The 26118-nt window shown below is 43.2% G+C and overlaps 4 protein-coding genes across 5 annotated transcripts; 3 read left to right on the forward strand and 1 right to left on the reverse strand.

Moving 5' to 3' along the window:
- The first annotated feature begins 2078 nt into the window (after window positions 1-2078).
- On the forward strand, window positions 2079-4267 carry LOC120452230. Its single transcript, XM_039636355.1, has 3 exons — window positions 2079-2373; window positions 2833-3008; window positions 3388-4267. The coding sequence occupies exons 1-3, from the start codon at window positions 2284-2286 to the stop codon at window positions 3986-3988; spliced, it is 867 nt and encodes a 288-aa protein (XP_039492289.1). The 5' UTR covers window positions 2079-2283; the 3' UTR covers window positions 3989-4267.
- Window positions 4268-4618: 351 nt separating this feature from the next.
- LOC120452853 lies at window positions 4619-7641 on the reverse strand. 2 transcript variants are annotated; one of them, XM_039637293.1, is made up of 4 exons: window positions 7170-7641; window positions 6231-6564; window positions 5536-5849; window positions 4619-4720 (listed from the first exon to the last, which is right to left on the reverse strand). In XM_039637293.1, the coding sequence occupies exons 1-4, from the start codon at window positions 7639-7641 to the stop codon at window positions 4653-4655; spliced, it is 1188 nt and encodes a 395-aa protein (XP_039493227.1). In that variant the 3' UTR covers window positions 4619-4652. The 2 variants fall into 2 exon arrangements, with proteins under 2 accessions (XP_039493227.1, XP_039493228.1); XM_039637294.1 differs by having other exon boundaries at window positions 4629-4720; window positions 5542-5849.
- Window positions 7642-14087: 6446 nt separating this feature from the next.
- On the forward strand, window positions 14088-15013 carry LOC120453834. The gene is made up of 2 exons (XM_039638727.1): window positions 14088-14406; window positions 14724-15013. Exons 1-2 carry the CDS (start codon window positions 14088-14090, stop codon window positions 15011-15013), a joined length of 609 nt encoding a protein of 202 aa, XP_039494661.1.
- Window positions 15014-21889: 6876 nt separating this feature from the next.
- On the forward strand, window positions 21890-22986 carry LOC120452395 (keratin, type II cytoskeletal 5). Its single transcript, XM_039636609.1, has 2 exons — window positions 21890-21988; window positions 22150-22986. The coding sequence occupies exons 1-2, from the start codon at window positions 21986-21988 to the stop codon at window positions 22867-22869; spliced, it is 723 nt and encodes a 240-aa protein (XP_039492543.1). The 5' UTR covers window positions 21890-21985; the 3' UTR covers window positions 22870-22986.
- Window positions 22987-26118: the final 3132 nt, after the last annotated feature.

Genomic DNA, 26118 nt, shown 5'->3' on the forward strand with positions numbered 1-26118 from the left:
TTGCCTGGAAACAGAGGTCCAGAGCTCTTTTCAATTAACGGCAAAAATTTCACTACAAAACGATTCTCCAAATTCTGCACTTGCTCTGCTTTTACTCGCACCGTAGTCGATACATATAAAATTCAGCTTTTAATTAAGGCAATGAAAAGCCAAGCCGAGAAGCTGAGGAAAAGTGGACTGGTTTTCCTTCTTTTTTTTTTTGGCTTTGCCTGCCTCAGCGAGGGTTGCCATTGAGCTCGGGTGAATCGCAATAAATCATCTGGAGCTCGATGTCTTGCTTCCTTATTATTTTATTTTTTGAAACTTTAATCAACTTGGTTCAAATCGATACGTTGCTGGAGTTTAAACTGTGTTATGTTGTATGGGTCGAAATATTTTTGAATCTAAGCTATTGTTTGCTGACACTCACAGGATTTTAAAATTGTTTAAAATTTGTAGTTTCATTTCTTAGTAAATTGTATTCCCTTGACAACGGCTTAAACCTCCTCCGACTGGCTCGTCCCACTCAAAGTCAATGCAAAGCGAAACAGGTGATACTAGTAGCCGAGTGCAACTGGGTAGCCGAGAAGCCTGTGTCTGGCGATGTCAACACTGTCGGAGGAGTCGACTGGCCTGGACCACATTTTCCAAAAGAAAGCGCAGCAGCCGCTTTGCTGGGCTGCCAGGCGGCTTGCTTTAGATTAACAAATTGTTATGACTCTCCAGCCTAATGCCACATAAAAAAATTCATAAATCAACACCAGCTAATAATTAATTATATGGATATATATAATTGTCAAGGTGTCTTTACAATTTAAGAACACAAATTTAGGACGCCTATCTTAAGAGGTAAAAAACAATTTTTAATCAAGAAAGAAAGTCTTTAAAAATTTTTTATTGTGCACTTAATGCCTGAAGTGGCCCGGTGAAGTCTGATTTGGGAGCTGCGATCGGAGGAGGCAACGTTTTATGGACAGATCAACTAGCGGGTTTTTGCGACCACATGAACACACCACTTTCTTGGCCAGGCGTCCCATTTTAGCCACTTTAGCTGACCAGCCGGCTAGCCTACTTCCAGATCTGTGGAAATTCCGTGGAAATTCGAGTGGCTCTGCGGCTGGCCGCCAATTTGTTTGTGTGTTCAATAGCTTTGGTCTTGGTGGGGAAATTGATTGAATTTCCTCACTAAATGGCCAACGGACGCACAACCTGTTGGGCCGTCTCTCTAAATCCGTAATAGCTACTGATACGGCTCTTTATCTGTTCCGCCAAAGAAAAGGCCCCAAATTGATTGTACCAAAGGGCGGACCCTCGGCGGTGGGAAAAACCATGAATTTTCACCTCAACCCCGCAGATAATAGCCGCACGCCTGTAATGAAAGTGTACCATTGTACATGAAAAACGAAGAGCATCTACCGAGTTACATTACAATTCCTATAAAGATAAGATCGCATGGGGCCTAATATCTTCTAGTTAATATTTAAATATTTCCTAATAAGAAAACATTGCCCATTTCAAACTGGGACTCTCTGGATCCTCCTTGAGTGACGCCACGGACTCAAAGTGGAGCAACTGAAAAGTTTTCAGGTTTGCATGCGTGTCGTCAATGGCACTCGGCTTTTCACTGCTAATTTGCTGCTACTTTTCCGACCCCCTCCCCTTACTCACACCACTCCTCTGCGGCTGATGCTGTGTGGGAAAATTTGGCTCTTTGTTGTTGGAAATTAGGTCTGTTGTTTACTTTCGACTGGCTGTGTTTTTATTGACGACCCACGCTGGCAAAGACAACAAAGGCAGCAAAGAACTTGTCGTCGGAGAAAAACATAAACAAAGTCATACCCATGGTTGGCAGTACGAGATGGCAAGTCGTGGGCAAGGCCATAAGAGAAGTCCCAGAAACTGGCCAAACCAGTGGCTCTTGGCCAAGGAGCTAGTTGCAAAATCCAGATATTGTGCCTGCAAACACAAGCGCCGGCGTCGCAGTCAGCGCTGACTGCGACAGAGACCTGTATTGTGTTTGCGGTGCTTTTGGCCGCTTTTCATATAAAATCGAAATCACTGGCGGGAAATTCGCATTAGGTTTTCTATCAAGACGACGATGTCAACAGCAAGAGCGTAGCACTTCTAGTAGAGCGAAGACGCGGGCGACTGTGAGAGTGTGATTGTGTGTGATCAGAGCCAAAGGATAAGGCCAGGATATACCAGAAATACGTGTGCATTTGTGTGTATCAGTCCGTGCAAGTTTAGCCCAAGAACAATCGCCAAAAGCTGAGAACGCTTTAATAGCCGCAAACAAAACCAACGATGCAAACATTCAAGGTCTGCGCTCTCCTAGCCTTCTGCTTGGTCCTTGTTTCCGCCCGAGGCAGCAAACGACGCGATGGCACCGTTACGGTAAGGAAATGTCCTGGATAAATGTCAGTTTCAAGGATAACAGCACCATAAGCACACTGGCCCTTCTTTTGGCTGTCCGTATTTATTGCTTTATCCAAAAGTTCATCGCCAGTGACATCTTAAATACTAGTAGAAAAGGATTGTTGTTTCCCTTCTTAGTGTAAAATGGGTACCTTGACATTTTGTGACCTTTGTGAGATTACGACCTTTAGGGTCAGCCTGATAAAAAGATCTTTGCGGTGTAGCGTACATAATCTTAGCAACTTATTTATTTTAAAAATTAATAAATCTTTAAACCAGAAATTGCATCTATTTTTTATAGATCGATTTTAAAAAATGCATATAAACTTTTAAGGCATATGGACATCTTATGGAAATTCTTCCATATTACATATATTTTTATTAGGATTTTTTAAATGTCATAACTCGTCAAGAATTGCCACCTATCATTCTTTTAAGATAACGGACAGCGAGCGTAGGAACATTGAGGACTTTCTGTTGGCCAAGCTGAAGCAAAATTGCAGACAAGAAGACGATCGTGCCTGTAAGATGATCAAGATGTCTATTGTAATGAACCATCTGTATCTGAACACCCGCATTGACCTTGGCGACCGAGTGAAGGTCACAGAAAACGGGTGAGCACGGATTAACGGTTTAAGCACCATCATAAAACTTCTAAAATTATCATATAAAAAATTTAAAGTACTTGTATTATTTAAAATAATACTAATAATAATATAAGAAAACCAAAAGTGTCGAAGACTACGAAGTTGGCCATACAAAATTACCTATTTCTTATAAATTTCGGAGAAACAACTTTAATGTTGAAGAACCGCAGTTCTTTTTTACCATTTTTAAACGGCAGCGTTTAAGTGTTAAAAATGATTTTTTTTTTATTTGTCATGCCAATTTCCCACTAGCTGAGTGCTATAACTTCAAATCTTCCAAGCCTTTGTGTATTTTACTTTAAAAAAGAATTTGATTGGATCCGTAATCAAATGAGTACCCTTGCAGAAATATCTCAATGGTGCCGGATGATCCAGAGGTGAACCAGCTACTGTCCCGTTCAATGGGGTCCGATGAGGAGACGTTCGCGCTCCTGATGGCCAACAAGTTGTGGAAGTTCATCCGGTCGCGCTCCCTGCGATACAAGTTCTCGGAGAACGCGGACTTTGTGATCAACAGCGATCCGGAGGGCAGTCTGAATCTGGGCGTATCCGTGCGCCCCTTGGAGGCGTTGCAGGAGGGGCGAGGTAAGATGAAGAACATGGGACCACTGCTGATGATGATGGCGGCCAAGACGGGAATGGTGGGAGCCCTGCTGCTCAAAGGACTCTTTCTGCTAGCCGGCAAGGCTTTGATTGTCTCGAAGATCGCCTTGCTGCTGGCGGTGATCATCTCGCTGAAGAAGCTGCTTTCTAGCAAGAAAACTATAGTGGAGGTCCCATCCCACCACGACAGCTACAGCTCCGGCTGGTCGAGGGCCTTTGACGGATTCGTGGAGGGCCTGGTGGACGTGCCCGCCGATGTGTTGGCCAAGGAAGTGCAGCACCAGCAGGAGCAGGCCCAAAACATGGCCTACAGTGGCCAACAGCCGGGGAAAGTGGCGCAATAAAGCTTGTTTTAACGAACTTGTTATGTATGTCAATAGATCAGGAATGAACTGAATTGGGTTTTCCTCGAACGCTTTTCCGCTGGCTTTGGGAAACTCCTCTAACTCTCTTCTCTATCTTCCTCTTTATCTCTTGTAAACTTTCTCCACTTTCCCTTAGAATAACACTGTTCCGCTCTAACTCACTCTTGCATCTGAATGCAATCCTCTCGCACACTTTCACATTCCGTTTCCGTTTTCTCAATGATGATCATTCTATCGTTTGTAATTTATTTAAACTTACACTTACACGTAATTTATTTATTTATTAATATTTATTGCATAAATAAAAAGCACACGCAAGCGATTATGATTTCTGAACAACTTTGTGTCCAATTATTTAATGCTTTTTTTTTTTTGTAATTTTTGTAGCACTTCGACTGCTAATTACAGAGACATTGAACTAGACTAAATGTGTGCGCCAGGTTTGACTAAATTAAATACGATTCAATAAATAATAACAATAAATAATAACGCCAGCTCGCTAGGCTGCTCTTCCGATGCAACGTGTCCGATATTTGGGTCCTATGGCAGCAGAGCAACCTCCTCCTCCTCCTCCTCCTCCTCCTCCTCCTCCTCCTCCTCCTCCCACGAGTCTTTGGTAGCTGGTAATTGGCTAATCCTCGCCTCAGGAACGGTAGTACGGCATGTGGGGTTGCACGTAGTTGTAGATCAGGGGTCGCCGTGCTGGAGTGGCTGCAGTGGAGTGAGTTATATCGTTAATCAGCCAAGTAATTAGTCCCGGGGCCATTTATTAGCCACGGGTGTCGGGGTATGTGGGGCATGTGATGTTGGAAGGGAAGGGTGGAGAAGGTCAATGTGTTTCTAAGTTCCGTATTAAAGGGTGGACCTCACTCGCCTCCAGCTTGGAGATATTGGAAAATCCACGCCTCTGCTCTAATTGAATTTCTCAGCACGCTCATTCATTCATTTATAAAATGTTTCTCCTTAATGTATATAGATACCGCTTGAAATTGTTAGCCATAAATTTCATTTTTCATCTGGATTAAATGCCTTTCAAATGCCTTACAAACAAATCGCAATGCAAATTACTTTGTCTATTTGTTTGCAATCTAATAAAAGAAACTTACTTCACTCTTTTGTATATAGGGTTTGGTAATTCTTAAGAATATTTCTCCTTCCTGTGATGTTAAGATACAATAATATGATTTAAAAAAATATTCATTAAAAAAAAAATAAATAAAAGAAACCACCTAAGAGTATGCAACGCAAATTAAAAGCTGCACAAAAAGCCCACAAAAAGCTAGAGAGCCCACAACTCATGTGAGCGTGCCGGATAACAAATGAAAGTAATAAGTACACTATTCACTCATTGTCCTCATAGTCGTCCTCAATGGCGCCCTCGGCTGCAGCCGCTGCCACCACCACCGCATTCAGGGAATCTATCTGGGCCATGGAGTTGCGAGAAAATGGGAAGGATGTGGGGTGTCTGGGAGGCCTGGGACCCTTCCCCCGACTATCTGGAATATCAAAAGGCTGGATCAACTTACACTTACTCTTCGCCATCCAGGAGTCCTCACGCTTGATCTTGTGTCCAAGTCCGCCGAGACCGCCCAAGGCGGCCAGCACCTGTGTGTTGTTGCTGCCATCGCTGGACACCTGGGCGGAGTGCAGGTGGCTCTCGGCGCTCAGGCTTTCCAGTCCCGGATGTCCGGGATGTCCTGGCAGCTGGCCGCCTCCGGCCATCGCAAGGTGATGCAGCGAGGCCGGGTACATTTCCGGCGACATTTCCGCGCCATGCAGCGGGTAATCCATGCCGTACGGCATCATGTAAGGTGTCTGCTCCGGGAACTGGTACATCATCCTTTAAACAAATAGGAAGGCGATTTTATTTGCGTTTTGGAATCTAACATGGAACATGATAACAGCCATATATTAAATGGCGTTAGAAAGAAAGCTAGGCCACGCCTCTCCCTTAATTTCTAGTAGCTTTCTGTCTTGTTTTTGACTTAAACTAATTCGCTGGCAATCTTACGATTTCCTTACTATAATAAAGGAGTGTAAGGACACAAAAAATGTACACATAACCTAGCATTCGTCCATTTCTCTCTTTACGCCCTTTGTTTATGTAAATTTATTGTTATTTAATATTTTAAAAGGTGGATTAATTAAAATAATAATAACATATTTAGGGACACAGTAAATTTGTCCTATAAATTGTATTTATTATTTCTCTTATACTCACTTTTCGCTGGCATTGTCCATGAGCTTCTTGATCAACACTATTGCGGCTACCACGAAGGCAATTTTGGACAGGATCAGAGCCTTAAGAGTCAGCAGTCCCACCGCCTTTGCTGCCACCATCGTCCACCCAAATGTTGTGGCCGCCAGGTACATGGGTATGAACATCTGGAACTGCTTCTTGTCCTGGTGCTGGTGACGCCTCCGTCCGCCCAAAAGTCCGCCTCCGCCGCCATTGTCACCACCTCCGCCGCCCAGCAGACCTCCTCCCCCGCCGCCGTTTCCTCCCAGACCACCACCGCCGCCCAGTACTCCTCCTCCATTGCCCTGCAGGCGGCCTGTAGTGGAATTTTGAGAAACAAGACACGTTTTAGGTTTAATGCCTTTAATGGCACTCGTACGTATGCGTAATAGTGCGGCACAGGATTTCATTCACCCGCCCCTTTCTTGTCAAGGTATGCGACATGATTGATGCGCTGCTGCCATGTATATCGAATGTCATATTAAATAGGGGTAAGTAATGGCAGTTTGGTTTGCCAAAGTCATTGATATGCATTGGCTGTTGGAGTAGCTTTGCAAGTTTCCAGAATCTGTACACTCATAACACATGGGTTATATGAGGTTTTCGAAAGTGGTTCTGGGTAGCACAGACTTACACTACCATCGAATCCTGTAGTTGATAGTGAGAAGTAGATTGATCAGAGGTAAAATTATGGGTCCATAAATATACAGGTTTTAAAGAGTTTAAAATTGTATATATTATATTACGTATTAAAAAAATAACTCTTTCTTTTATTTATAACTTCGCAGTGTAGGCTATTTTAAGGTAGTTCTTAGAGCCATTGATAGGCTGGTAACTCTCAAATGCTAGTCACATGCCAATCAGGAGCAGCTGGTTAAGCCTCCTGCCATTCCTTGATTGGAACCCCTTTGTGGTGATTACCTGTGCTGCTGGAGGCCTTTTTCAGCAGTGCCACCTCGATATAATCGCTATCGTCCTCGGCTCTCTGAACACTAAAGACCATGGGCCCCACGGGCACCCTGATGGCGTTTCCCGTGACAAAGTCCATAAAGCTGGAGAGACCGCGCCCAGTGCCCCACTTGTTCTTTCGGGAAGCATCAAGTTCGGGCAACTTGACTAGGTCGAACAAACCCAGCTTGAGGGTTTCACCACGACGGTAGGAGGCCATGAGACTATTGGTCACCCCGTACAGGCAACTCGCATTGTTTGCGCACTTCCAGCTCAGCTTGTCCAACAGATCCGTGTTCTCCACACTGGCCGCAGGACTCGCCCCAGGCTTGGCCTCGGGATCCACTTCCAGTGAATTGGCGCCACTGCGCTTGTGAATCGCCGCCAGGCTCATGTTCAGACCCAAAGCCAGTAGAAGGCAGCTGGCAACTAGATGGCTGGGCATTTTTGACTTTTTCAGGTTATTTTTCTTTTCGATAGAACGCACAACACAACACACGACACAGTGGAAAAAGGACGAGAGCACGGCGTATCCTTCACATGGATGCAATCGGTCGCGATTCGATGGCAGCTGATGCAGCGCCTTGTGGAGACTAATTACCAGCCGTTGCATGCAACTCAGTTTTATTGAAGCAGCTGCGGCAACAGCACAGTGGCAGCAACATTAGCAGTAGCATCCAACCAAGCTGCGTGCAGCACCAATGCCTGTACCACTGCACCACCTCCTCCTTGGCATCCACATCTACAGCCACCATCACCACCACCAACACCACCACCACCACCGTCACCACCACAGTTTTGATTTCAAGTCAACCAGCTGAGTGACGGCCATCACAAAACCAGAGCTGTGGGGCATCTATTGCGCACAGTGGCTTCAGCCACACATTTCTTTCATTGAAAAATTTCTATAACAACTCAAAATCTCTCGATATCTCTCATATGCATAAAAAAACTATGAAGGTGCAACTAAATATATTTAAATGCTACAATCTGCGATTTTTGTTTAATTTAGTTTAAAATATTCGGATGCCATATCTTTGAAGTATATCAGCTATTTACTAACTACGACGATACTTATTTTAACCTGGATACTTAGAGAAATATAACACTAACTAAAATCAGCGGCACAGCATTTAACTTAATTACTTAGTTAAAAATTCAATATCAACGAGATTAACAATATCGGATTAATATATTATTACAGTTAACTCACACTCAATTTAATATTACTATATTTAGTTTATCTAACATTTTTCCTGCTTGTTCAGCAAAATACATCCCAGTGTAGATTCAAACGCAGTGATCTACAGTTTTTTAAGCTGCAATCCCTAAAGGTTCAAAGGGTGATATAATTAGCTGCAATTTGATTAACCAAATGGCATTACGCCGGATCCCTGACCTTGGCCATAAAGGTGGGCTCACATGACTCTCGGCCAGGAGCGAGAATCGTGGCCATGGCAGTGACAATGGCTGAAAGTCACTGAATTCTGCGGCGTGCGCGGCATGTGGCTGCTGTACTAATGCAGCTAATTTACTGCTCATTAATTTGCCCGCAATTTGCTGAAAACAATTTTCGCAGGCAAAAGTAAAAGCAAAGTGCAGCTCGAGTCGAGTATGACTACAATTAAACAGCAAGTCGGCGGGAGGTGGGTGGTGGTTGGTGGTTGGAAAAGTGGGAGGCTGGTGCTGGTGGTGGTGCTGGTGGTGGGGCTTATGCTTGTGATGTGGCCACGCCTCGCCGCCTGTACACAATAAATAAATAAATAATAAAAGAAAAGTGAAACGAACTATTAGCTCTCGTTTTTATAAATCGCCGGCTCAGTTACATTCTGCTGAGCAGGCGAAATCCGGTGAGGTAGCGGGGTAAAATCAACCAATAAGCACTTTTCGTCGGTTAATGATGAGCGGACTAATAAATATTCACTTTTCCAGCCTGCCAGCTGAGCACGCAGGTGGGCTCGGTAATTGTGGCCAACTTCGAGGCAGTGGCAATCAGACCTCGACCGTTCTTTGGCTCTGGCATCGTTTTATCGGCCATCGAGGCTCTCCTATCTGGATTTATCTGTACGGAGATCCACTGTGAGTGTAATGACTGTTATCTGGATGTCCGCGCCATTCGCAACTTGACACCACAAGCCATCGTTCGATGCCTCAAAAGCGCAAGTAATGCGAGGCGGTTGGCCAAGAAAGCAACCGCAGCAGCTCCAATCCAACATGGCCCAAACCCGCAACAATGGATGGCCAAGGCCAACAGCCAACAGCCAACAGCCAACTGGACATCGATAGAAAGCTGTGACGCAGTCCGAAAGCGGTAATCCGATACGACACCCAGCCGCTCCAGTTTGCGGGTGCCTCCAAAGTTTAATGATCCTTGACTGCAAACGGATCCGCTGGGTGGAGTCCGCTCCGCAGGCCAGCGGCTTCTTCGCCCAAAGTGGCTCTGATTTCAATGTTTCCAATGCACTTAGCTGAAACTAAAAGTGGCCACCACCTATTTAATTATATTTACCTGACGAAGGCTTTTTGCTTTCATCTAGTCATACATTTCAATCGCGTTTAAACAGTACCAAATCCCAGAGACCACAGCTGCAAATCAAATCACGAACTTGGGCAAGTTCAGATCTAAAGTTTTGTAGCCAAAAAAAAATATTATTCGCTGAGACCCAATTGCTTGGACGCTTGTCTGCACCCGAAAACTTGTTCAGCAGTAATCAAAAATATACTTGCAAAACACACTACTCTTTCCCTTATTTTGCTGTTTATTTATTACACAAACAAAAATATGACCTTTTGAACACAAACTTCGATAGAACTTAAGTGCTTTTGTCAAATTGCTTTCATTAAAACAATAAAGTATTCTGCGTGTTTATTTTTTGCTGATCCTTTTCCTTTTTGAGAGTTGGCCGCTAACAACAAACCCCAACTAATACACTTAATAACCGAACCAAATCTGCTCAAATATATGGCAAAGGATTTCTAGTGCAGCACTTTCATTATTTTAAATGTTTGACTTCTAACAAACAATAACAGTAGACTTAAGGTAACTTATTGAAGCTTACTGAAGCAATTATATTGTGCGTGCTAGCGAAGCAAACGCAGTGCTTTAACTTTCAAGCCATTGAGTGATTTAAAATTATAGTGCAAGCTTTAAGGACCCCGAGAGCATCTTCAGATCTCGTTGCAACGAAAAATATATGTGAAGCACTTGTTTTGCTTTTCAAGTGCTCTGCTCAGAATGGCAGTCCTTAAAGGACCTTTCCCTGCCGAAGGACGAGTGTGAATTGCCATTAAAAGAAGCTTAGAGCTGCAAAACACCCAGCTAAACGCATGGTTGTCTGCGAATCGTTTGCCTCGTTGATACTACATAATCATCCCGAAAATCCAGAAAAGTGGGTCTGGCAATCCGCTTTTCTGCGCACCATGACCACCGGATTTGCCAGGGCTGACAGCCAAATTGACTCTTTGGCAGTCAATCAAAGCGAAATGGTCACGAGTCATGCGAGAAATGCAAGTGGCCTGGAAACAAGCGCAATTATAGGCATTCGCAAAGGAGTTTGAATTTTCGTATTTGCCGGTCAATATTGATAATAATAATAATATTGTTTATTTTGGCCAATTACGTGGCCATACATCCCGACTTCGAGACTGTGGCTGGCCACGTTGATGTTGATTTTCTGCGGCTTTGCTGTGCTGCTGCTTTATTTTCACCGACACGAATTTCGCTTGCATTTTAATCGCACGGCACCTTGTTTGTTTTCTTTGGCTGTTTCTCTGCCATTTCTAATCGATTGCCTGACTGGGCTCGTATCGCTACGTTTAATTTATTTTAATCTAATTGTTTTATAATTAAAACATACTTCTGTTTGATTTCACCTGTGCGTGTCGCAAGCAACAAACTTGCGGCTTGGCTTTTTCCGACTCAACTTGTTGTTTCAGTTGCCGTGCCTACTAGGCTCCTTAATTAGTTGCCACTGATTTGCAGCCCCGCCCACATTCTGCAGCCCATATGCCACAGGATGTTGACGTGCAATTCGTGGTAATTGCGATACAATAAAAAAGTGTTTCGTGGTCCCTGGGTTTGATTTTTCTATAAGTGACGTATACTTTGGGGCTGGCAAAAGAGTACAAGGCATGTGGGGCAGAGTTTTAGGAGTAAGGCTTTCGCCAGTGGGGCCTTGAATTGTTATTAACATTTATAAATAAGGGGAAATAAGGGGATCAGAAAACAACCGAGAACGCTATAGTCGAGTTCCCCGACTACCTGATACCCGTTACTACTGCGTCTATGTCTCTGGAGTCTTAATCTCAACTTCCTAGCTTTGATAGTTCCTGAGATCTCCACGTTCATACAGACAGACGGACGGACAAACAGACGGACGGACAGACGGACGGACAAACAGACGGACGGACAGACGGACGGACGGACAGATGAACATGGCCAGATCGACTTGGCTATAAATCCTGATCAAGAAAATAATACTTTCAACGAACCTAGTATACCCTTTTACTCTACAAGTAACATTTCATTTTGTATAAAATGAAATATATAATGCTTACCTTTTGAACAATAAAACAATAATTATAAAATCAATATAATTATGTACTGAATCGCGCTAAACCCTTTAATAAGACATCAAAATAGGATTAATTAAAAATAAATTTTTACACTTTGGGTACTTTAATTAGGTTTTTAAAACAATAAATATTGTAATTTTAAGAATGCTTTGCATTATCCACTAGTTTGCGCGTGTACCCCTTACCAATGAAAATGTTTTCTAAAATGTATATTTGTTTTATTTCAGGATAAAATGTCGGTTATTACTGGAACGTTAACAATAATTACTGGCCACAGAGTGTGAAGTTTGTAAGGCCCTTACAGTAATTTTTTCTTCAGTGTTTAATTTCTTCTGAGTTTTGCTAGTCAATTTGGTCACATGGAATTTGAGTTCCTTTTTATTAGTTCATTTTTTTTGAACAAACTTCTGTGAATCCCTTATGCCAGCAGCAGCAAATCGATACCAACTACTGGACACTGGGATCCACACCTGCTTACTCCCCCAACAGTTTGGAGCCACAACTGCGATGTCATTCAATCAACTCGATTTCATATACCGCAATGCACATTGCACATTGCACATTGAATTGTTGTCTCAATTGAATGTGCCGCAAATGAGATTCGTTTAATGATGATGGAGATCATAATGATGCTGCACAACAATCAATTATAACAAGTTGCAACAAAAACTCGTATTCAGATACAGATACATATACAGATACAGTTGCAGATACAGCATCACATTGAAGTTGGGACAAACAACGGATACAAAGACCTCGAATGAATATGAACCGAATCGAAAATCAGAGATGATGACGGAGCTGCCGATATGCTGCCAGGGGGAGATACTTTCCTTTTATTGTCGGCACCAACACAAGGCAAACGTATCGAGTTCAGATCAATTTTTGGTTGACTGGCTGCCAGTTCGGCTCAATAGCGTACGACTTGTTTTGTTGATGCGGCTGCGCTGATGTTTTTAATTTTTAGCATCGTTTGGGTCTCAAAATTTCCAGAAAATATGTGTAAGTGTGGCGTGAAGTGTGCGTGTGTTTGTGCCGGCCAACAATATGATAAATATAAAAATTAATACATTGAGAGTGAAAGTTATTGCTTTTGGAGCGCAGTCCATCATCATGATGATGATGATGACCACGATGATGGCCGGTATAATCATCACCGGCAGTTGGGAGAGATATGGCGATAATGAAGATCAAAGCGGGATTTTTATACTGCCAAGGTGATTTCTTTGGCCTGCCCCTTGGACCCAGTCACGTTAACTTGATTAATAAGTTTTGGGTGTTACAAAATACTTCAAGACTGACCAACTGCTTATGAAATCACCGGAAGATGTTTTTCCGAGACTTTACCTTTTTGATTTACGCCACCCAGTTTTTATGTCAACGCATTTTCAAAACTATGGGCGTGGCAGTTTTGGGATGCTTGTGGGCGTTTGACGAACGAATCTTTTAACGAATCTTGTTTATCCCTTTACTCTATAAGTAACGGGTATAAAAATGCATGTTAAAACGAAAAAAAACCTAAAATATTAAGCTTTTACATAAGACGTCGATTTAAATAGAGAGTTGTTAGCCATAAGAACAATGAAATATCATAGTTTCGATATGAGCTTACAAGAAAGGCATTCACAGTAGTCACAATGCTTCTAGTCTGAATTACTTTCGATTACTAAGACCTCGTGCTCCACACCTTACCCCTTTTCACGGTCTGGCGACCCATTTTATGGACACTGCATGCGCTGGCCAAAGCAAATTGGCACTAAACGTCTACATCGCTCATCTTTCGGGCGGGGTAACTTTCGCTTTTTCGGCTGACGACACGCTCGCTAGTTGGTTAATGGAGTTGTTTGGGCCGGCGAGAATCATGTGAAGTGGAGTAGGAAGCAAGGAACCAGGTGTGGGCTAGCAACAAACCCGCAGCACTTTAACCACTTCTAATCTGTATAATTTGGCCAAAGCCGCCGTCGAGTTGAGTGAACCAGAGGGCAAGTTGTTGGTGGAACGGGCGGCAGCCAAGCGCATCCCACGGCTGTCCGACCAACTGACCGTTGAAAATTGGAAAAATTGCAACGGCCAGTGAAGAAGAAAATTGCACAGCCGTAGCAAAAAAGCAGAGAAACGCGAACTGAGGCACATTTCTTTCTTTGCAGAAGCAGCATTGTTTTAATTTACAATTGTGACAATTCGGCCGTGGATGCTTGACTGATTCCCGCCTCCTCCGTTTTCGCCCCTGGGAAAGTGCGCCTGGGAAATGGGAGCTATAAAAAATGACCATGCAATTGTCAAGGCTTTTAGTTGAACTTCAAGCGTTTTGGCAACATGTTCCGCACTTTTCCGCTGCTCTGTCTGCTCTTCCTTACGAGTGTCCGTTCGGATAACTGTGATCAGGACGCGGGTGCCACGTTATATTGTCGCGGTGAACGTGCTCTGCGAAATGTCCTGCGGAATTTCAATCGCAGCGATAAGCCCCTTGTGGTGATCAGAGGATTGGAGATAGTTCCGCTGCAGAACAATTCAATTGCTTTTGAGCAGCAGGATCAAGAGCAGAGTCTTCTAGACAGTCTATCCTTCTATCTGCGCACCCACGAGATCAATGTAAAGCTGGCCGATCTCCTGGAGGACGAGGCTCAAGTTTCAGGTGAGTGTGTTTATCAGGCAATATCATAAATAAATAAGGAACAGCCTAGTTTCCAGTTATCTTACTAAAGTCGTTTCTGTTGAAAAATCCTAGTTTTTAATGGTTTTCTCGTGGTTTTTTAATCGTAAAGCTACAAATGCATTTGCAATTACCTCTCTAAGTTTAGTTTAGTTCTCTCCAACGTTTGGTGGCATATGTATGCCATCGATCCCAAATATTTGCATGTAGCATCCAACGCTGTCAAATCCTAAGCCAAGAAAAACTCTGGAACGAGCACAGTACACAGAGAGTTATAAATACATTTTTAATTGTTGCAGAGGCCCGCAAAAAGGACAAAGGCCAGGGAATGCTGTTGGCAATGGCTCTGATGTTTGGCAAGATGATGGCCGTGATGGGATTGGGCGGCATCGCGGCTTTGGCCATGAAAGCACTGGGCGTGTCCTTGGTGGCTCTGATGATGGCCGGGATGCTGGGTCTTAAGACAGCCGCCCAGCACGGCGGAGAGTCCAGTCACAGCATATCGTATGTGACCGGCGAGGGACATCACCACAAGCGGAGGCGCCGCTCGTTCGGCCAACAACCCTTGGCCTACAGAGGCTGGGACTGAGGCACTGAGGAACTGAGGAACTGAGGGGCCCATCATTGTGCTATCGTGCATTTTGTTAGTTCTCATGTAGCACTTAAATAATTTAATAATTTATTCATCATGCAACAGATCCAAGTTGTTTTTATCCCCACTGCAATCGAATCGAGTGCAGCGGCGGCACTCGAGACGTTGCTGCCACATTGGACTGCCGTATTGTTGTTGCTGTAGCTGGCATGAACACTGCTCTTTGGTTTATGAAATCGGTGAAAGTTTATTTGAGACGAGCTCGCATTGTGTATCCATCAGCATCCGCAGCGGCAGATGGCAACCTACACATGGCCATAACGATTGTGTTTGTGGCTATACCCTGAAGTAAAGTTGCTGTGATCGCGCTACTATTCTTAAAAATGGTTTATTTTGGGTTTCAGAAAATTATTTAAAAAAATATATAAGGGCCTGCATTCAAGTGACGGCTTATACATTTTTAAATGTGTACTCAAAATTAATTAATTCATATGTATCCGTTTAACTAAAGCTGTGACTTTATTCGGTGTTCATGTACACAAATGATAAATGATTTAAAGTCAAAGATAAAATTTTAAATTTACGATATTTGTAGTTAAAAACTATACAAATTTCCGAAAATGCGTTTTTTGATAACCTTCTAAAAACAAGTACAATTTAAGTTTTTTTTTATCACAGAAAGAGTATCCCTAGCTCGATTTCACCTAAGTACAATATCGGATTTCCTCTTTCTTGTGTCGTCATTTGTCAGCCCGCTTTCGTGCAGTGTTATCGATGAAACTCCCAGATACCGGATATCGGAGTTAAGATACTCTTCATCGGTTCTCTGCTGATCCGCGCTTCAGATAGCCGCTGAACTCTTGTTTTCCGTGGAATTTGGTACACAACCACTGGCTAACTGGAGTTGGCCAGGCCAGCGCAGAGATTGAATTTGCATAATGCGTGGCCAACTTTCACTGGATTTTGGCAGCGCCAACGGTTCTTTCCGACCACCAAAAGAGCCGTGGGCCAGAGTAGCAACAAATTACAGTATGACAGACCCATAGCAGACCCTAAACAAAAAAAGGGGGAAAAACGAGATGTGCGTTCTGTTACACAATACCATTAAAGCCGCAGCACTTGAACGACCAAAACCCGTTAAGTGGCCGGCAGGGATACCGGAGATACCGGGTATACGGGGGATATGGCCACCACTACCACTACCAACTGGCTCTTGGCCGAGAGCAACTTGCTCTACCTTTACCTTTACCCCCTTTCCACGGTCTTTTGTGACCGAACCTTGTACCGTCGCCTAATTGCTCCGTCTACTGGTGCTACTTCTTTGTTGGATCGCGCGCTTCTGCTAACTTTCCCTTTTCAACGGCATTTTACGAGCGCGTCTGCTGGCGTAATTTAATTATAAAATAAGTTCATAAAGGCAAATTTGTTGTTTTACAATCCATATATGTATGTGTATATGATCTACTGATTTATATAAGCGTGCAGTTGCTCTGGAATTGATTTTCTAAATGGCTCGCTTTGATTTTTACCCGTTTACCGGTTGACCATAAAGGCAGCGGGTTTTATGGGTTTATGAGCACGACGATGATGATGATTGTGATCAGATGAGATGGCTGCCAAGACGTGTATGAATGCTGGAGCTCCAGCCAACCAGTCCACAAGTCTACAAGTCCGCAGTTCCCGTGCATAAATGAAAGTTCATAAAGAAATTAGCTGATTAATCGTCGTTCGATGAGCTTGGAACTCGGAGCTTGGAAAATGACCAGGCCGAGCCCAACGCCGCTGGATGGGATGGGATCGGATCGGATCGGATCGGATGGAATGAGATGGAATGGGATGGGATGACTGACTGAAAGTGTCACGCAGCCCACATTTCAGTGGCTGCCTCGAAAATTTCACTTTTCAATGATGCTGCTTCGCCCGTGTTGCCGTTGTCCGTTCAGATGTAAATTAATATTTAACCCAAATACCGCGAATTCTTTATTTGAAATGCTCGCCGTATCGGTTACAGCTGTCGCCCAGCGGAGTCTGTATACATAATCCCCTTTTCGGCATTATTATGCAAATTTCGCATTAATTCAAATGGCTGAAAAAGGGAAAATGTATTCTATTAACTTGACATTTTTATGGCTTTCCCGTCTTCTGGGCTGTTTTATTTCTGGGTGTGTGCTTCTTGGTGTTGTGGCCAACTTTACTTTTACTTATTAAAATATGCATGCAATTAATGTTCACTAACTGGGATTTAGTTAATAGAAGCTCCCCATAGAGCTTTTCGGCCTGTGAAACGTAAATTACATCATCGATTTTCACTTTCCTTGATTCGATTCCTTGGCATATTTGTTGTAGCCCGACATATATTTATATATGTACGTACTTATCGTATGTATATATTTATCTGTTGCCATGGCTGCTGTGCTGTGTGCAAATGGCTCACTTCTGACCACGACTTTCACCGAAACATTTTTGTTATTTATTCATTAAATTTTTGCCTGCTATGCTTCTGTTGTTGTCCATTCTGGTTTTTAAGCCGTTCAATAAAACCTGTACCTCACATACCTACATATCGCACACGAAATTCTTTTTGGATGACCACGGCTGAAAGATACAAAATAAATACAAAATTAAATGTAAAGTCAACAAGAGTTTTTAGCTCGCCAGGGCAAACACACCCACAAAATGGCAATTGATTGAAAAAATACGATTCGGGCAAAAAAAAAATAAATGTCGGCACACAATGTGAAATTGTGCTACCAATTGTTCGAAACATTTTTGGTTTTCTGACGATCCGGTGCGGTCCATTAGCTTATCTGTTAAGATATCGTTAAGATATATATAACGGCCAGAATTCCTAATGTACGCCCTCGTCGCTTTCGTCGCTTATGCTAATTGGCCAGAAATAAAAGAAAAAAACTTTCACGGCTAAGCCATTAATTCAAGCGGCTAGAAAAAGGGCCTTTGCTGATAAATAATACAGTAAAATGGCCTCTGTGTGGGACACAATAGTCATCATCGTCGACTGAGCTCGATCCACAAATGAGTCTTGGGCCCAAATTGATGTCAAGCAAAATGAAAGTGAGAATATGATGATATCTCCGCGGGCCCAAAATAATCACCAATTCGGACGAACGCTTGTATCTTCGATCTGCTGATTGAAGCCCACTCAGCTATTGGCCTAATAAGTAGTGTAATTATTGAGATTTTCTTCGCGCTGCTGTTTGACTTGACCATCTTTTCGGAGGCTTGTGACCAACTTTCTTAAGACATTAACTTTTTTGTAGGCAAGTGCATAATTTGAACGAGTGAAACGCAAGTATGTTGCGGTGGAAACAGTTTTGGAATTAAAGATGGTTCGTTTAAGTTATAAGGACGAGACTTTGTTACTAAAAGTTACCTATTTTAAATTACTTTGAAAACTTAAAACTAAAAAGTAAATAATAAAAAGTTATTTATAGATATACATCAACGTTATACGAATTTTATTTAAGGTAATTTTTATACATTACTCTAAACAAAAGAACCTTGTTTAATAAAAAATGTATAAATTTTGTACTTTCGCTTTTTAATTCATTTCCTAAAATAAACCCAATTTAATAAATAAGTTCTAAAATCTGTCCTTTTGACTTTTAATGCATTTCCCAAAAGGATTTTGCAATGTTAAAGTTGATTAAATAAAACCAAAGAGCATTTGACCTTAAATCCTAGTTGACTAGGAAGATAACATACAGAAAGAAGCCCTTCGTGCGCTTTAAAAAGGTAAATACTCGTCGTTTTAAGGGGACGAAGGTTTTACGAATGGTCTGCTATGCGTGATAACAGGATAGCCGAAAGCTATAAATTTACCTTTGGGAAAATGGAAAACTTTGTACATTTATGGCCAAAAGAGTTGACCTCCATTGGGTCAGTTTCTGATGTAATATAATGCCCAAGCTGTGCGTTATTTTTTTCTTTTCAGCGTCGGTAAGACACTTGCGATTTGTTTACCCAGCTGTGATAGCCATAAACAATAACAGCAACACCCCAAACACAGCAGCAACATGAACAACTACTTGCCAGTTCCAACTACGAGCGAAATTCATTCATAAAAGCACACACACTGGACATTTGGACGGCTGTGTTTCGCATGAATGGTCAAGCCTGTTGGCCATGCTCTTGGCCATTGGCTGTTGGTCATTTGGTAGTTGGTATATGGTATATGGTATATGGTTTATGGTAGTTTGGGAGTTGCAAGTTGGAAGTTGGCACATGCCACTTGCCAGTTGCCAGACAAATGGAGGCGTTCACACTTGGCGCGTGAACCGACATAAGTTCGACCGTTAAGACGGATGTGCAGCGGCATTCAAGTTTGCATGGCTATGCAGCTACGAAACACATTTGCATTCAAATATGTGCCAATTTATGGCTGTCGAGGAAAACACAATGCGGAATTCTAGCTTAAAGATCGCATCACTTGTTTTGGTTTTCTCTTTTCGGAGGCTGCACCCATTTTGCCGTTGAATGTTGCGTTACGAAATGCGACGCACTTTTACCACTGCACGCCTATTTCGATTGACGTCACACGGCCAACTGAAAGCCGATTTAATTGTGATAGCAAATTACACATACGCCCCGTGGCCCATCGTCAGTTTGGCGCGCAGTATGCGGATGATAAAGGGGTTTCGTAAGTTGCACCGCAGATCCGCATGATAGTGTCGGATGTCGTCAGTCACCGACATTCACCTTGAAACGGGAGCTCGGATCTTTCCAAGAAAGCTGCCATCCATCCAAGCACACTGAGAGAAAAGGCAACACGGCTATTGATCCTGATAAAATATATTTAACTTTAAAGGCTTAGAAAATTTATTAAAACATACTGTAATACATTAACTTATTTACCCAATCAAATAAATTTGTAATAAGTATATTAATGTATGTAATGTATAAAAACTTGGCAGATTTCGCTCAGTGCAGTTGTCCATCATCTGTGGGTATCTGGCGTCTTGTGCGCATCCGTTTTTGTTGGCTTTTCGTGTAATTTCTCTTTCATTTCACTTGAGCAATTGAAGCGCGCTGTTATTTGCACTTTTGCTAAGCTCAAATTGTTGACTAATGTGTCACAATTGCCGAGTCAGGCCGTTTCTTATGATTATGGCCGCAGAGGTGTTTTCACCTGTGCACTCCGACTGGCCGAAGGAAAAGTCCCAAGTAGGACGTGCCTATCTGGCCATAGATTCCGCCACCCAGCAGCTCTCCTGTTTTCAGTCTCTGTCCTAGTTACATAACTGTCATTGTATATCACACTTTATGTTGCGTAATAAAAACAGAGCCACATTGAAGTCAGGAAAATGAAAAGTAATTTCAAGGCGCGCACATGGGGTAAACAAAACTATTTTTGGATTTACCATGTGGATGGGGGTCTTAAACGTAGATGACATACAGACCACAGACCAGGGGCCAGAAATAACAGTAGTATGAAAATATCGTACACACAGCTTTCATTTCTTGCGGCAAAGTGCCCAAAAAAAACAAAAGCGTCCAAAAAATTATCAAAAACCTGAAGAATATGTGACACACATATGGGGTCTGGGCCGCGAAAGGGGCAGCCATGGGTTAAGTAAGGGCCGGGGCGTGTGGAGGGTTAAGCTGCCCAGCACCTGTTTACCACCTGATGTGTTGTAATCTGTGAGGCTCCAGAAGAAACTACATCTCTTTGTCTGCGATTGTTAGTTCGAGGAGCTGGAAGACGCGTCTTCTGGGGTCTCTCCGCGTGTGTGCGTGTGTGTGTGTGTGTGAGTGTGTGGGGGAGAGAAGACGGACAACCTTGGCTTTGGCTCTCTGATGAAAACTTTCTCGTGCTCTCACACTTAACAGCCCTGCTGCCTGCGCCGACGTCGACCGAACACACAGAAGACTCGTCTTCGCATGCGCATGCGCAGCGACGACTTTCTTTAATGCGGAAGCAGACAAAGCTCTGCCTGCGCTTGCCTAATGCGGCTTCTAAGCTCGGAGGCTGCTGAGAAAGAGAGGCTGACGCTGCGGTCAGAAAGAGAGGGCTGTTCGCCGTCTTCGCAGAGTGCCAGAAAGAGCGCGGAGACACGTGTGTGGAAGAGGGCTCTTCGGCGACGGAGACCCTAACTGTAAGTGTGTGTGTGGGCACGGGCACGGGCACCGGCGCTTTTTACATAATTTTACGTTATGCCGCTGCCGAGGCGACCGCTACGTTGGAAACTCTTTAAAAACAGCCTGACAGCGGCGAAAAGTTATCAAACCGCAGCTTGTTCCATTCGAATGAACACACCAGTGATTTCGGTGGTGCCCAAGGAATTCAGTCGCAAAAATTACCAATCCGCCAACCCAGTCGCCAGCATGAAGTTCTTCGTTGCCACCGCCTGCATCCTGCTCCTGGCAGCAGGCATCTCCGCCGATCCCGTCAAGGCCGCCGAGGAGCAGCCCGGCGCTTTCAGCCAGTGCCTCGAGTCCGACTCCATCTCGTGCCTGCAGCTCACGGTACGGATTAGCTAGGCCCCAAGGATTACATACCCCATTACATACCCCTATTACAAAACAAAACTCAAATCAAAGCCCAATCAAGAACAATTGCAAAGATGCTTAACAGTGAAAGTGACACTTAAAAAATCCATTGATCTCCTATGTGACAATTCAGTGTGACTCAAAGGATACTACTGAAGTGAAAGTGAACAAGTTTTTCTTCACAGCTTCCTGTCAAGCTGCAATTATTTCACAATAATCTATATTTAACAGAGTGTTCAGCCTACCAGATACAATTGACACCTGACAGGAAGATTTGAAAATCAACTTCAACACTTAAAAGTGTCTTTTAAACTAGCAAGCTGGTCTAAGCACATTACTTTTATATTTCCCAGCTGTCAATATAAAATCAAATTCCTATTTTAAATTGTTAAAAAGCCGTTGATAAGTGATAACATAAATTACTTAGTCTCACTTTGAAATATGAAATTCTTTCAAATTTAAATGGCAACTAAATTCTTACTTAGCCACTTTTTAACCTAAAAACAGCTTTGCCGATTATTCAATGCAATCAGCCAAACATATCATTGAATAATGACCAATATTTTTGACAATAGATCACCGTTTAACATCCGCTCTAATTCGAAACCACACTTCCTTCTCCACAGCTCTTCCGCAAGGCCAAGTCCGTGTTCGAAAACCCACAGATCGAGCTTTTCGGAGGTGTTTCTCTGGTGAAGTCGAACGAGGGTCGTCAGGGCAAGTCCCTGGACAACTCTCTGGCTGTTGAGGCCGCTCCCACCGTGGAGGCTCGCACCGCCGAGATGGGCAACTACTTCATGGACAACGCCAAGAGCTTCTTCGCCGAGCGATCCCTGAACTTCAACTTCGCCAACGCCGCTCGCAGCGTGGCCCGCGCTATTCCCGATGACATCAAGGCCGATCTCCGCGAGCTGGTCGTTGAGTCCCGCACCCGCAAGAAGAAGCTGCTCAAGAAGTTCCTGCCCATCCTGCTGGGAGTTGGTGCTAAGATCGCTGTCCTTGGCGTTGGCTCTATCTTCGGTCTGCTCTTCCTGGCCAAGAAGGCCCTGGTTGTGTCCGTGATCGCCTTCTTCCTGGCTCTGGCTGCTGGTGCCTCCAGCGGACTGGGACGCATCGGTGGATCCGGAGGCGGCGGCGGTCTGCTCGGCGGTCTGGGTGGACTTTTCGGTGGCAAGAACGCCGGTGGATCGTCGGCTGCCAGCACCGGTGGATGGTCCTCGGGTGGTGGAGCTTCCAGCGCTGGATGGTCCTCCGGCGGCAGCTCCGGCTGGGACACCCATGGTGCTTACAGCTCGCCAGTGGCCCAGACCATCGCCTACCAGGGATACAAGCAGGCCCGCCGGTAAACAGTTAGTCAACAGCTAATTTAACCGAAGGACGAAGGCCAAGGAGAGAGAGAGAAACAATCGCTAAAAATGATGACCTATATTTATATTTATTTATAAATTATTTATTTTAATTTATTACTTGAACGAGAAGTACGAGACGAACAAAGTGCCTTCCATTAGACAAAAAAAAAAAAAAAAGAAAGAAAACAATCACTTAATAACGAGACACACCCGAACACCACCTTTCATCCAGAACCGCCAATAACCTCCACCAAGGAATCTTTACCACTTTCCGCACTCCTTACTCTTCACACTGTATCTCAATTTCATGGCTGCACCTTTGATTAATGGACTGCAAATCTTTGCGACTAGTCGATCCATCAGTCAAAGCCAGTCGCCTCGCCCATCTATACTGTATCTATCTCTCATATGTTTCCATCTATCTCTGTGCTACGACTATCTGTACCTTAATCTATCTGTCTATCTATCTATATCTGTCTTACTATCTGGGCTTACCCACTTTACCGCCTGGGAAAGACCAACCAAATGCTGCTAAATCAAAGAATGAAATAATAATTCAAAATACTTTACAAACACCACTGACTCTCTTTTCTCATCAACACACAATTTTCCTTTCGATTTGCATACGCAACTCGGCTTAACAGCCCTCGACAAGCAACCAAGCAATTTGCATCTGGATGGCGCAACTTTCATTTCACATCTGCCCATCTCATTCATCTTGCTATCAGGCTCGAAAAATCGAACTCTTTATGGGTTTTCTAAATTTCACCCACTTATTTCACTTATTTCACCTCCACTCTTTTGCCTCTGGTAAACACCATTTTCACTGCACTTTCTTCCGTCTGACAGAATTTGAACAAAGGCAATTTGCTGAAAAATAAAACCAACATTTTGCTACGCGCATTTCGGTGCTCATTCAAGGCGGGACCCCATCGTATTGTATTTTAATATTTCTCCACCTGCCGGTGCCCGGTGCCCCATTGTTGGGCCAAGCTTAGCACCTTTTGGCCCAAAGAAAGTTGTAAACGCCGTCGATGGGCCCGGCTCAATTGAGCCTAAGTAACTGAACTGAAATGCAGTTGTCGGTTGGCAGAACGGCACTTTACAGCCTCTAATAACTGATGCCTATGATGGCTGATGGCTGATGGCTGATGGCCGATAGCTGATGGGTGCTTTACTTATGAATATGACCCACTTTGTGGGCTGGCTTATGGATGCTGAGCCCATTGACTGCCTTTTGGGTTTCTTCGGCGCACAAATACGTCAGCAATTAATGTGTCGCCGACTGGCTTTAAAGCACTATTCTATGATCATTTGGGCCGGTTGCTTGCTTGGTTTTTTGTTGTTTGACTTGCTTAGCATTCAGCTGCTTGGTTCTGCTTCTGCCTCGTTTTACAACATCATTTCGAGCCAAATCGTGGTCTCTGCTCACTCTTCTTGATTCACTATTTTGTGAGTAAGTGAAATTTCAAAGTAGTTCTTCATTGAAGGTGTCACGCTTTAAATCAATAGCTATTGTCCACACCCACTAGTAGGAACACGCAAAGTCATTGCCTGGCGTTGAAGAGGCAGTGAAATTAAATACTTATTCCCAAGTCCCGAACACAATCGTGTCACAAACGAGCTGTTGCTCAGAAAAGGGGAAAGTGCTTAGCGTTTTTTGAGAAACCATTTCGAAAATGAAACCTTTCCAATCAACTAAGTTCTAAAAAAAGCATATTTATTTAATTTGGGTGTTGTTATTATATAGGGTGTTTTTTTTAGAGGTATAGAACTTTAAATTGCAATAAAACAACGATGGATTATTCGATTGACATGAATTTTATTGACATGAAAGATAATCTTGTGGCATTACATTTTAAATATGATTTCTGGCATATGACCGCCACGGCTGGCTCGGATGTAGTCCAATCTGGACGTCCAATTTGCAATGACTTTTTCCAATATTTGGCCGTATATCGGCAATAACACGGCGAATGTTGTCTTCCAAATGGTTTAGCGTTTGTGGCTTATCCGCATAGACCAATGACTTTACATAGCCCCACAAAAAGTAGTCTAGCGGTGTTAAATCACAAGATCTTGGAGGCTTATGAAAAATCGGGAACAACAGCAATCTCGTTTTGGGCCCATTCGACGAATCTACGCCTTGCTTGATGATCGTTTGGTTTCAATTCTTGCACGAGTTGGATTTTGTAAGCACGCATGACGAATTGCCAAACCAAACTGAGAATAAATCACTTGACAGCTGTTAAATCGGTCGCCATCTTGAACAGTAATGCCAACTTAAAGTTCTATACCTCTAAAAAAAACACCCGTTAATTGGTTGTCTTTAAGTTAAACTAAAAATGCAGGATGTTAGAACCATAAATGGCGTATAGGTAGGTAAATGGCGTTATCCTCCTCGAAGGATATCTGATCCATTGGGGTCTTCTCTTTAGCCTCCTTGGTGGGCAAGTACTGCTCAGGAAGATTGTCAGTCGATTCCTGTGTCAGCTCAGCCTTTCATGGTAGCGACTGAAGTGCTGGTTTATTTCGTAAAAGACGATGGTCAGCTTCAAATCCTTGTGCAAATTACTGGATAACCAGGATCCTTTTGATTTGGCTGTTGCAAGCCAAGGCCCAGATTTGGAACCCGTACTTCCAAGTAAGAGCTATAATCCTTTAAAGTGGCATTGCAGATGACATCTTGGCCTGGTGGTCTCTGGCTGTTCTGACGTGATATGACATCAGCTATCTCTCTTTTAATTTACAGGCGATTCTTGTGACGCCTAAAAGCCTTTCTTCAAAGACCGTGGTCAGCTTCAAATGGGTGTGTGTGAGGGGTGATGAGTGAAGAACTTTTTTGAGTCTACTTTTCAGCAACACCTATAATTTTAAACTTAAAATTTCGCCTAAAGTCTTATTAATTTTACAAGCATATTTTTTAGCGAAAAGGCAACGTATTTAAAAGATCACAACTGTAAAGTGTTTGTCTGAGAAAACAAGTCTTTCTCTAAGCCATTTTCAAGACTTTCACAAAAGACTTGACTTAAAAAGCTGCGATCGAAAGGCTTTCTTATTTGTACTAAAAGCTTGATTAAGAAAGTTTATAATGAAGACCATCTTTCGGAGTTTTAAACCAACAACCGCTCTGCACTTTACCTGAATACTATCGATACATTTTTATTTTGTAGTAAATTTCAAATTTCCATCGCGGCCAATGGAGCCTAGAAAAGATCAACATTTAATAAATAAAAAACCTGTGAA

Source organism: Drosophila santomea, chromosome 3R (assembly GCF_016746245.2).
Source record: "Drosophila santomea strain STO CAGO 1482 chromosome 3R, Prin_Dsan_1.1, whole genome shotgun sequence".
In the NCBI taxonomy this organism is placed as follows: Eukaryota; Metazoa; Arthropoda; class Insecta; order Diptera; family Drosophilidae; genus Drosophila; species Drosophila santomea.